This window comes from Podarcis pityusensis (assembly GCF_964106645.2).
Source record: "Podarcis pityusensis genome assembly, chromosome: 2".
Lineage (NCBI taxonomy): Eukaryota > Metazoa > Chordata > Lepidosauria > Squamata > Lacertidae > Podarcis > Podarcis pityusensis.
In genome coordinates, this window is record NC_138029.1 from 23,299,924 (window position 1) to 23,315,816 (window position 15,893).

Consider the following 15,893-nt stretch of genomic DNA (forward strand, 5'->3'; position numbering starts at 1 on the left):
TGTTGCCCCTACTCTCCTATCCATTGTTAAATTAAGAGGTTATTTTCCATCTCCCCCAAACACTTTCAACTGGAACCTAAAATCAGAATGACTCATTATTTGAGTGCCTGAACCTTAATTCATCCATACTTCTTTTTTGCACTGTATCACAGATGGAAGTTTAATCCCTCTAAATTTCTCATTAGTTCAAAAATAAGGAGCCATTAGTGTACAAGATTTATTTCTTTTTAGGGCTAATTCTCCTGGTACTTCCTCTAGCCAAATACCCTAGAATTCTCTTGAAGCCTGCAAGGGAGATAATTTGATTGGTTTTGCAATCAGGCTGTGGATATTTAAGTTGGGTTTTTTTTTAGTGATTAAAGCCAATGGAAAGAAACATAAGGCTCTCAATCTGCGTCTCTATATTGGCAAGGAGCAGGAAGCAAATGGCAAGAACATTTTGTGTTCCTAACAATGCAGGGATTGTAGAAAGGCCTAATAAATATTATGATATCAAGAAGAAATTAGGGAGGTTTCACGTTTTTGGAAGCAATATATTATGACCAAACCAAGGACTGTCATGTCAGACCAAAATTCTCATTGAAAGTTTAAACTATGGTTTAAATTAAGAGTGGGGTTCTCCTGCTTTCACGCTAAACAGGGCACATCATAGAATAGAATCATAGAATCATAGAGTTGGAAGAGACCACAAGGGCCATCGAGTCCAACCCCCTGCCAAGCAGGAAACACCATCAGAGCACTCCTGACATATGGTTGTCAAGCCTCTGCTTAAAGACCTCCAAAGAAGGAGACTCCACCACACTCCTTGGCAGCAAATTCCACTGTCAAACAGCTCTTACTGTCAGGAAGTTCTTCCTAATGTTTAGGTGGAATCTTCTTTCTTGTAGTTTGGATCCATTGCTCCGTGTCCGCTTCTCTGGAGCAGCAGAAAACAACCTTTCTCCCTCCTCTATGTGACATCCTTTTATATATTTGAACATGGCTATCATATCACCCCTTAACCTCCTCTTCTCCAGGCTAAACATGCCCAGCTCCCTTAGCCGTTCCTCATAAGGCATCGTTTCCAGGCCTTTGACCATTTTGGTTGCCCTCCTCTGGACACGTTCCAGTTTGTCAGTGTCCTTCTTGAACTGTGGTGCCCAGAACTGGACACAGTACTCCAGGTGAGGTCTGACCAGAGCAGAATACAGTGGCACTATTACTTCCCTTGATCTAGATGCTATACTCCTATTGATGCAGCCCAGAATTGCATTGGCTTTTTTAGCTGCCGCGTCACACTGTTGGCTCATGTCAAGTTTGTGGTCAACCAAGACTCCTAGATCCTTTTCACATGTACTGCTCTCAAGCCAGGCGTCACCCATCTTGTATTTGTGCCTCTCATTTTTTTTGCCCAAGTGCAATACTTTACATTTCTCCCTGTTAAAATTCATCTTGTTTGTTTTGGCCCAGTTCTCTAATCTGTCAAGGTCGTTTTGAAGTGTGATCCTGTCCTCTGGGACATCAAGCCTCCGCATCTGGCCTGAGAGACAATTTTTCCAAAACCATGCCCATTTGCCCCACCCCAATATCATGTGATGTCAGGTGTGGTTCAGCTAGAGACACAGCGCCACAAAATCCTGTTTTGATAAGAACCTATGGGAATTTCGTTAAAAGTGGAATCTTAATCATTTTATCTGCTTAATGGCTTAATTCTACAATGAGCCCAAACTTGTCTATCATAAACACTAGTGCCTGCTTCAGACAGTGCTATTTAAGATGATAGGGTGCCTGAATTTTGCTTCCATAGGTCACTGCTGACAAGGAGAACTAGCACCAGTTCTAAACACCCAGCCAATTGCAAATACAGTGGTACCTCAGGTTAAGTACTTAATTCGTTCCGGAGGTCCGTTCTTAACCTGAAACTGTTCTTAACCTGAAGCACCACTTTAGCTAATGGGGCCTCCTGCTGCTGCCGCGCCACCGGAGCACGATTTCTGTTCTCACCCTGAAGCAAAGTTCTTAACCCAAGGTATCATTTCTAGGTTAGCAGAGTCTGTAACCTGCAGCATATGTAACCCGAGATACCACTGTACCTCTAGCAAAATTCAGTAAACAGGACAGTAGTGCTTCTAAAAGAAGGTAATTTTTTTTGTTGAACAGCTCTGATAACATAATGCAAGATGAGTGCTCTTTTACACTTTGTGCCATATTAGCTTGACAGATGGATTCAAAGTACTTTACTGATCGATAGGCACAGTACTAAAAGCAAACGTATTTTGAAGGCTATAATGGAAGAACTCTCCCTCAGAGGCAGAATCCTGTGAAGGCTGCTATGCTGCTGCTTCAAATGGAATACTTTAAAAGTACTCTATATTTGTCAATGGGAACTGGGAAACATCTTTTCAATGGCTTCTTTCACATGCCACACCACACCAGCGATGCAAAATCTGTGTTGAATTAAAAATTTCATCCAAACTAACGGTGGCCCAGTTTGCATGTAATGCTAAGCCAAATCATGGGCAGCGCTGCCGTGACTTTTGCTCTAGGAATCTGCATGTTTACTCATTTGTGCAAAGGGTTTACATAGTGTTATGTGCGAACCGGATTACACTATACAGTGGTACCCCAGGTTACAAACGCTTCAGGTTACAAACTCTGCTAACCCGGAAGTAGTACCTCTGGTTGAGAACTTTGCCCAAGGATGAGAATGGAAATTGCGTGCCAGCAGCACAGCAGCAAGGCCCCATTAGCGATAGTATGCGTCAGGTAATATAATAATATAATATAATATAATATAATATAATATAATATAATATGATATGATATGATATGATATGATATGATATGATATGATATGATATAATATAATAAAATTTATTATTTGTACCCCGCCCATCTGGCTGAGTTTCCCCAGCCACTCTGGGCGGCTTCCAACTGAATATTAAAAACAATACAGCATCAAACATTAAAAACTTCCTTAAACAGGGCTGCCTTCAGTTGTCTTTTAAAAGTAAAATAGTTGCTTATTGCCTTGACATCTGCTGGGAGGGCGTTCCACAGGGCAGGCACCACTACCGAGAAGGCCCTCTGCCTGGTTCCCTGTAACCTCACTTCTTGCAGCGAGGGAACCGTCAGAAGGCCAGAAGGCCCTTGGCGCTGGACCTCAGTGTCCGGGCTGGACGATGGGGGTGGAGACGCTCCTTCAGGTATATAGGACCGAGGCCGTTTAGGGCTTTAACGGTCAGCACCAACTTTGAATTGTGCTCAGAAACGTACTGGGAGCCAATGAAGATCTTTCAGGACTGGTGTTATATGGTCTCGGCAGCCACTCCCAGTCACCAGTCTGGTTAAGAATGGTTTCAGATTAAGAATGGACCTCCGGAACGAATTAAGTACGTAACCCGAGGTACCACTGTACACAGTTTGTCTGAACTTGGACAACATGCTAGGCTGCAGAACAGAAGCAAAAGCTTCCAAGCCCCTTCTCATGCTACACTGGAAGAGAAAGAAGGAAGAGGGAGGATCACAGTGGCTCGTTCTAGTAATGCCAAATTATAGCTTAGCATTACATCGATTACATGAATTTTAAACACTATTAGTAGCTATACTATCATGCTGGATGTAAAGGAGTGTTGGGAGGCACCAGCTGGGGAAGAAGGCTCAGAGCCAGGGGATGATGATGAGTGGTCAGAAGGAGAAGAGGGAGCAGACTGGGAGAAGGAGGTGTCGGAAGAGGAAACAGGGTTTAGTGAGCAGGAAGAAATTGTGACAGAGAGCAGTCCAGAACCAGAGGCAGCAGCGGAGGTTGGAGAGGAGGGGGGGGATCAAGGGACAGAGATGAGGCAGGCTGCTGAAGAAGCTATGGAGTCTCTCCTTCCTGCTGTGACCAGCTCCTCTCCCCTCTGGTCTCCCAGAACCTGCAGAGGTGAGAAGAAGGCGGAGCAAAGACAGATGAGGTAAAGAAATCTCAGGTTGCTTGGGAAGAACCCAGGGAGGAGGAGACTTAGGGAGCTGTGGGAAGGCAGGGAACTCCAGTCCTCCTTGGGGCAAGACCTGCTGGGAAGAGTTGCTGTGCTCACTAGGCCTGGGCTGTTTTGTTTCTTTGAGTAAAGAGTTAACTTCGCTGATACCTTGTGTTATTCCTGTCCTCCCAAATCCCGCCTTGACGTATACTGATATTTATCCATGCTTTTTCACTTACATCTGTGGGGATCACAATCCAGGATTGTTGCACTCAAAAGTAGGCAATTGGAAACATGATAAAATAGCAAAGCTCATAACAATGCATCTTAACCACAGACTTTGTCACAATCCTTGTTGTTCAGCACTGAATTATCACCGTAGTGCAACAACATACCAAGCAGTGGGAAGAAGTGGGGGGGGGGGACCAAAAACCCAGCAATTACCGTATTTTTCGCTCTATAACACACACCCGACCATAACACGCACGCAGTTTTTAGAGGAGGAAAATCCGTAGGCATGCCACCCATAGGCATACCCTCCATAACACGCACAGACATTTCCCCTTACTTTCTAGGAGGAAAAAAGTGAGTGTTATGGTGCAAAAAATACGGTAATAGCAATGTGAAAAACTTTTTGCCTTTGACAAAGTGGGATTTACAAGTGATTCAGGCATAAGCATGAATAATTTACATAACAAATAAATAATTTACATAACAATTTTTTTAAAAAAAGTATGTACTAAACTACAAAGTAACCTTTTCGCTAGCTAACCCAGGCATATCACTACTAATACAATGCTTAAAGATCAACACTAAAGGCAACTATAAACTGTGCATCGAACTAGAGTCTTTAGAAGTAAAAATATTGTTTAAAATTCTATATTTTCCAAAGAAATATTATTTTAGCTTCTAAGGCGACCCTAAGCACACTTATTTAGGAGCTAGTCTAACTGAACCCAGCAGAACTCATTTCCAAGCAAATGTATACAGGAGAGGTTGCAAGTCTAAGCACTGGTCTCTTCGCAGTTGCTGGTTAACTGGCTGTGATCTTCTCTGAAATGCAGAATGCAGCCATGGAAATTCACAAGGGCCTTGCTACTGGGCAACCAACCATGCTTAGTAGGAGAACATCAGGAAGGCTGTAATGTTTACATAAGCTTTAAAACTAAAACCTAAGGTTCCCAGAGGTTAGTTTAGTCTTTTTTGAGGCAGGTTACTGTATCCTCTGTGCATTTGTATACTGTGTGCATTTTAATAAGAGCAATGCATGCGGTGCTAATGCTTTCCCCTCTGCTTTGCAAGAAACAAGAACTAGAGAAATATTATGGCAAGAGGCCAGTAAGCTCCAACTTGTGATTCCAATCTTTGCGAACTGGCATTAACCCTGAACTATTGTTGGCTTGCATTCAGCAATATAGAAGCAGCTGACAATCCCTTGTGTCAGCATTTCCACTGCGAAGCTTCAGCTTTCTGATGTTTCTAACTTGGCCAACTAAATGCAAATTTTGCTTTTTAAAAAACACCACCACCTAATTTCTTAAATGCCTGTTTCTAGAAAAGATTCAAGGCGTACAAAAAGTGAAAACGAAACAATATAAAACAACAACTTAATGTCATAACTATCTCACCCTGGCAGACAAAACAACAGGGATAAATCAGCTTAAAAGCAGTTATCCCATCCCTGGGAAAATGCCTGAAAAACATGCTGATTTATGCAAATATAGCAGGTTTAGGAATTTGGGTTATTTTGTGGGAACAAGTTATTTCATATGCGAGAAAGCAATGCCTTCTGATAGGAGTCTAACCAACCGTTATAATTTGTGTAATCACACTAAATTAGCCATTAATACTTTATGGATTTAGAACCCCACTGCACCTGTTTTCTGCAGCAATGAATTTACTTAGCTTGCTTATGAATACACCTCATTGCATATCATTACCCTCAAAATCAAATATACATTTTGCTTCCGTCTAATTACAACATGGTCTATTCATTGAATTGTCTTATATTATATGAAGCTCCACTGGAAATAGTGTTCTGTTATGATGCCATGGGGCTTCATTTAAAGTGGAATCTCAGTTATTCTATCTGCTTAATGGCTGTTTTTACAGTGAGCCCAAACTTGTCTATCATAAAGACTGGCACATGCTTCAGACAGTGCTGCTTAAAATGATACAATATCTGAATTTCCTAAACTGACAACAGCCTAAATTCCCTGCATGCCTTGCTGAATTTTTGGCAAAAGCAAGTAAGTGGGGAACTATCATTCTGCAATCTGTCCCGTAACAAAACAGACTCTAGTCTCTAATACTGTATGTATCAATATAAACATACTTTCAACATGGGCAGACATAACTAGAGATGTCTTCTACATTTTTGTTCACTTACTTTTCCAATAATAAAGATGCTCAATTTAGTTTGCACAGTACCATCTTATAATATTCTTCAGCAGTTCCCAAATTTCCCCCACATGAACTACATGAACATGGGGAAACCCAGCCAGATGGGCGGAGTATAAATAAATTATTATTATTATTATTGACATTGCTGAGGACTTTGGTGGATCAACCATTTTTCTGCCTGTTGTAGCAATTGTAATGTGCTGGGGCTAGACGCTGTATGACTTTTAAATGTATTTCTATTGTTTCTTTGATTTCTTATATTTTATTTTATTGTACTACAACTTGAAAGTCACTGAAGTCGGATTGTAAAGGATCTTCACAGATGTGCTGTAGACCACCTGTATGAAGTGGTCCTCAGACCACCGTTTGGAAACCCCTGATATACAGCAACTGAGTCCCATTTCATACATATACATTAATGGAAACAACTCACAACATAGCACAGGGGAGCTGCAGTTCAGGACAGGCAGTAAAAAAGAAAATTTTCTCTGAAATAGGGCACATGTATGATCAGAAGGTACATTTGCAGCGGAAAAAAACATTAACTAAATACCTGATAAGACAAAGAGCAAAAGCAGTATGTCTTTTATTTTCACACTTCAGGTGGCTATGGAATACAGTTTTGTTTAAGAAGGCTTTCCCTGAGGTGTTAGCAAATCCACCTTTCATCATAGTACTAAATTAGGTGGAATTGTGGGAAGGGTTCCCTATGTAAGATGGCTATTAATTATGGTCAGCAATTATGAAGGGAAGCCCAGACCCCAAGTTAGCTCTGTCTGATGGGGAGAAGATACTGTATCTTAGGGTACCCAACATAATGACTTCCAGATGTCAATGGACTTTTCTCATCAGCACTAACCAGCATGGCCAGTGGTCAGAGACAATGTGAGTTGTTGCCACTGATGCCTCACTGGAAAACAGCTTTAAAATGTACTGTAAATGACTAGTATTATAGTGTTCCAAACAGCGCTGGCTGAGTTCATGCAGCAAAGCTGGCTAAAAGACTCGTTAAAGAGGTTTTAAAAGGAAAATTAGTTATAGTGTATTTCCTTTGTTAATAATAATTTTATCTTATTAGCAATAATCAGTTCTTTGGAAAGAAACCGTGGGGTGACTCTGGTATGTTTTCCTTGGAACTGTACTAAACCCTTTCTCCTCATTGCAAAGGATTAGACACTTCTCTGCTGTTATGCTTGACAAATGCTTCCCTAATTTGGCTGCATTTATACTCAGAAACTGTGAGTATAATCTGAAATTAGAAGGATTTTTCCATTTCTGTTTGCTGTGGTATCAATAAAAGTTTTGAAGTTTTGAACAACGGCCAGGATGGGTAGCCTTTGGCCCTCCAGATGTTGGACCAAAGTTCCCATAAATTATGCTGCCTAGGGCTGATGGGAGCTGGAGTCTGGCAACATCTGGAGTAACCACAGCTAACCCATTCCTGACAAAGGGTATGCTTATACAGTAATATCATATTTAGACAATACAAGTTCATAAGTGAAAAAGGATTTCTTTATTTTAGGTGAATTCCCCAATTTAGTGCAGCTTAATATGCAAAGACAAAATCCATCTGCTATAATACAGCTGGCTTTAGTATGCTCCGGCTGTTAATTTGTCAAATGCCATTGTCGTTATTCATCTGTACCAAGAATATGTACACTAGAAAATTGCCTCTCGGTTTCCATTTGATTAATGGTCAGTTCTGAAACACTCATTTTAAAAATCTCTCCTATGATGAGGCCAAAGAGTACATTAACATATTTTATTTTCATTATCCGTAGAGGTTTTATACGTAGCTCCTAATGGATCCGCATTCTGAGTTATGTATCTAAATTCTGTGTGTAGAAGAAAATAATCTGCCATTTTAAAGATGGAAACGGCTTTCACTAATTGCTTCTAAAAAGAATGGCTTTTAAGAATATTGTTTAGCTTTACTGATGACAAAGCTAAATCTCTCTTAACAAGATGGTTTTCATGGCAGCACCTACTCATGTAGTAATCTAGTTCACCAATTATCTGATATTCATAGAAGCAGCGAAGAGTATTGCCGTACTTTATTGGCTATTGTGGCGTGGACTCTGCTGCAAGGATGCTCCTTTCCCAAAGATTGATAGACAACAAGACACCGTATTTTTCTGTCTATAAGACGCCCCCATGTATAAGATGTCCCCTATTTTGGGGAATTCATATTTAAGAAAATGGGGGGGAGATGTATCCGTATATAAGACACCCCCTGATTTTTGACATTATTTTTTAGGGGGAAAACCCTAGTTTTATACACGGAAAAATATGGTACCTACTAGGTTGGACTGGCAGATGAAATTATTGGACTATGCAGAGATGGCAAGATTAACCGGGGAAATCGGAAACCAGGAGGATCAAAACTTCAACAAGGAATGGGATAAATAAATAACACACTTGAAAGACCACTGTAAACACTTGAATTCTTTGGCAGGCTTTAAATAACTCTTGCAATGACACATAGACTTTGGATACTTTGGATGATAAACTAGACAGATTTATAATATGCAGTTAAAAAAAATTAGTTGAAGAATCCACGGAGGGGAGGAGGGAAGTCTCCAGATTTGGAAGAATCTTGGGTAAAGTTTAATATTTGTGAAAATACTATTTGTGTGAATGGATCTGTAAAAATCAATAAAAAATATTTCAGAGAGAGAGAGCGCACTTCATCGGATGTCCACAAAAGCCAATGCCACAATAAACATGTTAGTCTTCAAGATGCCATTAGACTTGTTTTTGTCACAATACACCAACACAAGCAATACAGCCCCCCAAGCTGCTTTGTACTGGTCCATTTAGCTCAGTTGATCCATTTGGAGCTACATATAAAACCTTCGGCTTCACAGTCCCCAAACCCACCAGACTTAAGAGTCTGAAGTAGAATTTGACAAATAACTTGTCTGAAGAGCACAAATAACCACCAGACTCTGAAGGTCATGCCTCTGAGGGTTGAGAGGGGACCCACACCATCTATAGCTAGTCCTCTGCAGGGTACTCAGCAAAAAGGCACACTTTGAGACTATTCAACAGTGCCAAACCCTGAAGACTCAAGGCAGAGCAGTGTTCCTTTATGTTGGATTCTTTATACTGTATATAAAATTCAATACAATCCATTTATCTACACGATATTTCAGTTGAGTGCCGTAGAAAAGCATTTATCATCTTGTTTAACTACGATAGGCCAATTCATCAACAGTGGCTGCTGGTTGCATTCTATTTGATTAACTCTCCTTGCTGTTTTTCCTTAAGAGGATCCCTTCCCTTTTAAGATCCTGTCACTTCCCTGGACACTCAAGGGTTCCACAAGTCCGAAGGCTAGCATACATCTCAGTAACAGGTACGAGTTTCCTTAGAAAATGCACATCAATAGCCCAACAATGGCACTGTGCGCCGTGAACAATGAATGCTCTCTGTTCACATTACCTTCCACCAAACTAAAAAGAAGTAGGGAGTAGAAGGAAAGGAGCTAAGAATCTCTACATACAAAACAGAAAGTCTGCTTTTTTTGGAGTCAAGTTAGATACAGAAAAGCTCTGAAGATAGTAAGGGAGAACCTTGCTGAGCGTGCTAATGAAAGCCTTTACAGATAGTGCATGTTGGATCTTTAAGAAGAGGTATCACTTACGTTATCATTGCTTCCTTTGTTGTCCTCATATTTTGTCTCTATGTGAATGGAGAATTTAGGTAAAAATGAACACTGCAGAGAAAAGAAAATCAGAATCAGAACTGTAGCCATTTATAACTCTCTAGTTCATATGTACATTACAACCTAGCAGTTTTATTTTGCGAATGCCAGAAATGAATTCACTAGTTTCCATCTTGTGCATCAAGAGCTTTTGGACCAACCTGTTCAGAATCCTTTGAAAAAGATGCTTTAAAAAAAAAAATGGCAGGAAGAATGAGAAAATTTGAAACAGTCCATTTTGAAAAATAAAGCTAGCAATTCTTGCTAAAAACAATAACTAGCAATGGAAAAAATTGGAACTCTTGTCAGATTAAGCCACATTTTAGGATCATGAATCAGTCTGAAAATACTTAAGCTTCTCATCTCAGCTTATTTAAGATCAGAAGGTCTCAGGGAACATCTATTCAGAATGTCACACTCTGAAAAGCCTTTCTAACACCTCACATTTTCCCTTTTTAATCACCAATGGTCACCCTCCTTTCTCCACAATCTTTACTGACTGAGCCTCATCAGCTTTCAACAGCACTGGTCTGAATCTAGATTGCACTACAAGTCACAGAATATGTTTTGAGATTCATCGCATGCCCTCAATAATTGACATTGTGCTTCAGCAGAGCCAGGGAACTGTTTACGCATCATGCAGAGAGGTCCATTCATTACAGACAAAGTACATTTTTTTCCTTTTAAGTGAAAGCATATTCACTTATGAGAGAATTAAAATTAGATGCGAGATGATGATGATGATGATGATGATAAGAAGAAGAATAATAAGAATAATAAATTTTATTTATATCTCACCCTCCCTGGCCAGAGCTGGGCTCAGGGCAGCTAACATCAGTAAAATTACAAAAAAAACATAATGGGGGGGGGGACCAATTTAAAATACAGGTTAAAATACAATTTAAAATGCAGCCTCATTTTAAAAGTAGCCCATAGATCAAAACCATAAGGGGAGGGAAACATAAGGGTCAGACTGAGTCCAAACCAAAGACCAGGCGGAACAGCTCTGTCTTGCAGGCCCTGCAGAAAGATGTCAAGTCCCGCAGGGCCCTCGTCTCTTGTGACAGATTGTTCCACCAAGTCCGGGCCAGTACTGAAAAGGCCCTGGCCCTAGTTGAGACCAATCTAACCACCTTGCGAATTGGGACCTCCAAAGTGTTGTCATTTGTGGACCATAAGGTCCTCCGCAGGGCATACCAGGAGAGGCGGTCCTGTAGGTATGCGGGTCCTAGGCCACATAGGCCACAGGAAATTATGTTTGCAAATGTATTGCATTTTAAGATATCATTCTTTCTCTCTTCCCACCCCACTCAAGCATATATTCCTTCCAGCAGAAATCTGGTAATTTATGTTTACACATGGCACAAACAGGAATACACAGGGTGAATTTTCTAATTTCCCATTTCAGCATTTCTAGGGGTTGCCAGGTGTTTCTTTAAAAGGAAGAAAATAATCTGAAACCATAAAATCTTAATGGATTGTAAAGGCTTACAATATTATGTAGGCAACAACTAGCTTTTCAATTGGTCATAAGGCTCCAGTCTACTAAATCATTGAGAAAACTAGATGCAAAAGCAACTGAACACTCAATTCCTTTAAGGAAATTTTTGTTTTGAACTTGCTCCTGCTTCTGAGCTTACTATAATTTGAGCCTCTTGTAACTCAGAATCAACAATGTTTCATATGTGGGTGTGTAGAGATTCTTGTGCACAGTTGTGCGCAGTATCTGGCTTTTGCACGTGTGGATCTGTGATTTGGAGAAAGCAATATGAATAACAGAGAATTAATGGAGGTACAGGAAGCTTACTGCCCACAATAGACAACAGTTTGGATGAATCCCTAGCATTCTCTGAAAATGGAAATAGCCCTTTTGTTCATGGAAGGCTAGTTAGGATTCAAGCCACTTGATTTTTGTCCTTTTTAAAATTTGCTTCTTGAGTTTAAAAAAATATATGGCAGTGTATACATGTTCCCTAAAGTTACAGGTCTCATGTTAAATCTCCAAGTGCCATGAGAGCAAATATACTTCAACTCTAGTGGCACATGAATGCAAAGGTATACTACACATGGACAGCAAATGTCAGTGCCCTGCTTCCCTCCCTATCAGGGACTGGGCAGAGGAGGAAAGGTGGAGACCGCCTCCCCAGCCTGACCCGCCTATGGAGCAGGAAAAGGAAGACAGTATAGATTTACAACAGGGGTTTGAGGGAGGTCGCAGCTCAGAGGCAGATGAGGGGGAAAGTTGGGAAATCATGGGAGAGCCAGAGCAACACCCAGCTGACACGTTGTCATTAGAAAGCATTCTAGACCCTCCATCTCCCAGAACCCGGCAAGTCTTGAAAGTAGGAGAGCAAAGAGCTCAAAGACAGAGGGCACGTAGCAGTACCCATAGAAGTGACGAATGAGGAAGTGGGATAGAAGGGGGGTGGAGATTCACTTGGGACAACACCATTATCCAAGAGGTTGAGTTTTATAGCCTCCCTCTGTAAATACTGAATAAAAAAAAGGCTGGTAAGAAATCTTCTCTTGTTTTTATACTTTCCTGGGAAATTGTGATGGCCTGGGAATCCGATTCAGAGGCTGAACTGGAGGAACCCCAGCCTGCACAGGAGTCCCCGCCTCCAGGGCCGGCTGAGCTGGGGCAGGGCCTTGGATCTGAAGCGCCTGCACCTGTGCCGGATCCTCAGGAGCAGGCACCAGGTGATTCCACTCTGGCTCAGGAGGTGATTGAGGACACAGTGCCTACAGGTGCGCCTCTCCCAGCCCTGTCAGGGGAAGGTGAGTCTCCTCCTGGGTCCAGTAACCCTCCAGCTTCTCCTGAGCTGCAGAGGCTCAGGGCAGAGAGGCGGAGGGAACTGGTTTCTCCCAGGAGGAGTGCTTGCCTCAAGGCCAGGAGAGGCGGGTCTCCTGGGGGTCGGGACCACCCCTGGCCTCAGAGAAGATAAAGGCCAGTCAGCCCGGTCCCAGGTTGTGGGAGCAACGTCGTTGAATACCTGCTTCTGCCCGGACCCAGACCTGTCCTTCCAGAGTTCCCGTCCCCGCCCGGGTTCCTGCTTCAGACCCCGCCTCGCTCTTTGTGAACTGTTTCCAGACTCGTGACCCAGGACTGGACTTTGACCACGCCAACGGTAACCTTCGCCCCGGGACCAGCACAGAAATAGCCAGTAGCAGCATTCTGACATTCCCACCCTGCCCATCCCATAGTTGCCTATCCACACAAAGCTAGTAGAGAAGACCTTTCAGCAATGCATAAGAGAGAACAGGCATTTAGGCAGCAATCTCTGACATGAGGACAGAGGTGTCACAAGAAGACAAGTGTCCATATTTTCATCTGTGCAACAAACGAGGGTATTACTGCAGAAGAGAACTGGTTTAATTGCCAAAACATAGCAGTATTCCCTGAGTGGAAGGAGAGGAGAAAACAGAATATTGAAAAGGCAGAGCCACAGTTGTATTTTTCAATTCACCACAGGCACCTTCTTTAAAAAATAAAATAAAGAATAGAGTCTATTTTTAGTGTGATGATTGATTAGTGTTGTCATAGCAATGAGAAGCAACTGCAAGAACACAGTATAATATAAGTAAGCCAAGACAAGTGCCAAAGAATTAAGGGAACAGAATACAAAACACATGGCATTTTTCAGCCAGCCTATGGGTTGCTGCTATAATAGCAATCTTTCCACTGAAATTGCATGTGAAGTGGATGAAGGGATTACAATGTCCTGAAGTAAAAATATTGGAGATTAAACAAGATAATGACGCTTCTCTCCTTTTTTCATATAACCAGAACCTGTGGTTCACAACCAAAGAAAACAATCTTCCAATGGGAACCTTTTGCAGAAACTTCAAATAAAAAATTCTCATTGCTTTGTCATTAGAAACATTAATTCTGAATCACTGGAAACTATTTCAGGCCTGTTCAAAACTGAATCCAGTTCTTTTCCAGGGCAGGAAAGGAACATTCGTATAAAAATAGAGTGGTCAAGATTGATTTCGTACTAGCTGTTTTCTCCATAATTGACATAATTAATTGACTCCTTTTTTAATGGAAAACCTAGATTGAGTTGCATTCCAGGGTTTCCTATGTAGTTGTGTGCTTTTTCTCAGCTGATTTGTGGCAGGGATTTTGGTCTTTAAAATCTGTGGCAGCAAATAACTTGTCCAGCTTGGACTGACAGAGTAGTACTGAAGTTTTTCAGGAACACTGGGTGGAATTCAACATGCCGAAAAGTCGTGTATGTGTGCATGGAAAAAGGTCTCCTCACACAACGGAATTTTCCCTCCCTCCCCTCCCCATGTTTCCTCTAAACCTTTTCTGGATTTCCCTCCAACCTAGGGCGAGAAAGGGGGAAGAGACCAGAGGAAAGTCACATTGGTGAGCGAATCTCGCACACACAATTTAGTTGAGAACACACTATGTCCCTTTAATTAGTAGCTTTCTGGGTTTTTAAAAGGGGCTTCTGGCCCTGCAATTAGTCGCTTCTTGTTCACTTGTGTGGCACCAATCCTTTAATCCATGAACTACCATGTCTATGTCTACTAGGAGGAGGAGGCATGGCAGGAATTTCAAGCTAGATTACAAGCACCACATGGCAAACTATGATGATGATGATGTGATCTAGATGAGCCATTCCTGGTCACTGGTAAACTCTCTCAGTCTGGTGACTCTTTAGAGAAGGAAATCATTAGGCTGCCTGTGTCTGTTCCAGGTTGTTCCTCCTCCCAACCTCCCCAATTGCTTCCCTGCTGTCTTGTGTTTCTCATATCTGTCTTCTTGTTGGCTCCCTGGGCTATCTTACCCTATTGTGCTCTTCAGCTATAGGATTTGGTGGTGTCGGCTTTGGTGAGCTGCCTGAGCTACCCAAATTTCATCCTGGCCCAAGTATTTTGCTCATATCAGTTTGTAGTCCCTATATCCCTCAAGGACTGCCTCTCCCCACATGAACTGACCCAGACCCTGCGATCATAATCTGAGGCCCTTCGTTGTGTGTCTCCTCCATGAGAGGTCCAGAGGGCGGCAACTTGAGAATGAGCCTTTTGTGCGGTGACTCCCCACTTGTGGAATGCTCTCCCTAGGATGGCTCGCCTGGTGCCTTTGTTACTTATTTTTAGGCACCAGGCAAAAATGTTCCTCTTCTCCCGGGCTTATGGCTAATTTTAAAATCTATATGGCCTTTTGTTTTTGTTTGTTACTATGCTATGTATTTTTGTGCTTTTCTATTGTAGACTGCTCTGTGATCCTCGAATGAAGGGCTGTTTGGAATACATAATAATAATAGTCATTAGAACCTAATCTTGCCAGCAGTGATTTGATCTTAAATATGGTAAAATATTCATGGATTTATGGCTGACCTTATGAGTTGTGTCATCCCAAATAACTGTCCAACATGATATGCATTTTAATTAAGTTAAATAAAATTTTAAAATCTGTCTAGCGTTCTGCCAACTCACACACTTCTGGAATGCACTTCAAGTACTTTCGTTGACAATGGCACCAAAACACCTTTAGCTCAATGTAAGACAGAGCTGAGTCCTTGAAACCACTGACAGGAGAAGGAGGCTGCAGCTGGTGCCGGTTGCTGCTGCTGCCATTCCTGCATTGTTTGCCGCGACTGCCTGCAAGCATGCTGTCAGGGCCTCATATTTATGGATTTAGAAAATTTATACCCACATATTTTGGCCTCCAAAATGGCACCCAAAGCGGTCTCCGGACTAAACACAGAAATAATGAAATACGTCTGGGTGCGTGGGAAGCAAATGTATCCATTAAACTGGTAAAACAGCAGCACGAAAAGCACATAAAGCAAGTGGGTCAGTTTAAAAATACATCACCATTGAAGGAG

The 15,893-nt window shown here is 41.8% G+C and overlaps 1 protein-coding gene across 2 annotated transcripts in view; it reads right to left on the bottom strand.

The window, feature by feature from the left end:
- Positions 1 to 15,893, bottom strand: part of PITPNC1 (phosphatidylinositol transfer protein cytoplasmic 1) — a 141,543-nt gene that overhangs the window by 38,664 nt on the left and 86,986 nt on the right. For both annotated transcript variants that reach the window (XM_080994989.1, XM_080994990.1), the window contains one exon: positions 9,991 to 10,062. In XM_080994989.1, the coding sequence (XP_080851115.1) occupies positions 9,991 to 10,062 (72 nt within the window). The remainder of the gene's footprint in view (positions 1 to 9,990; positions 10,063 to 15,893) is intronic.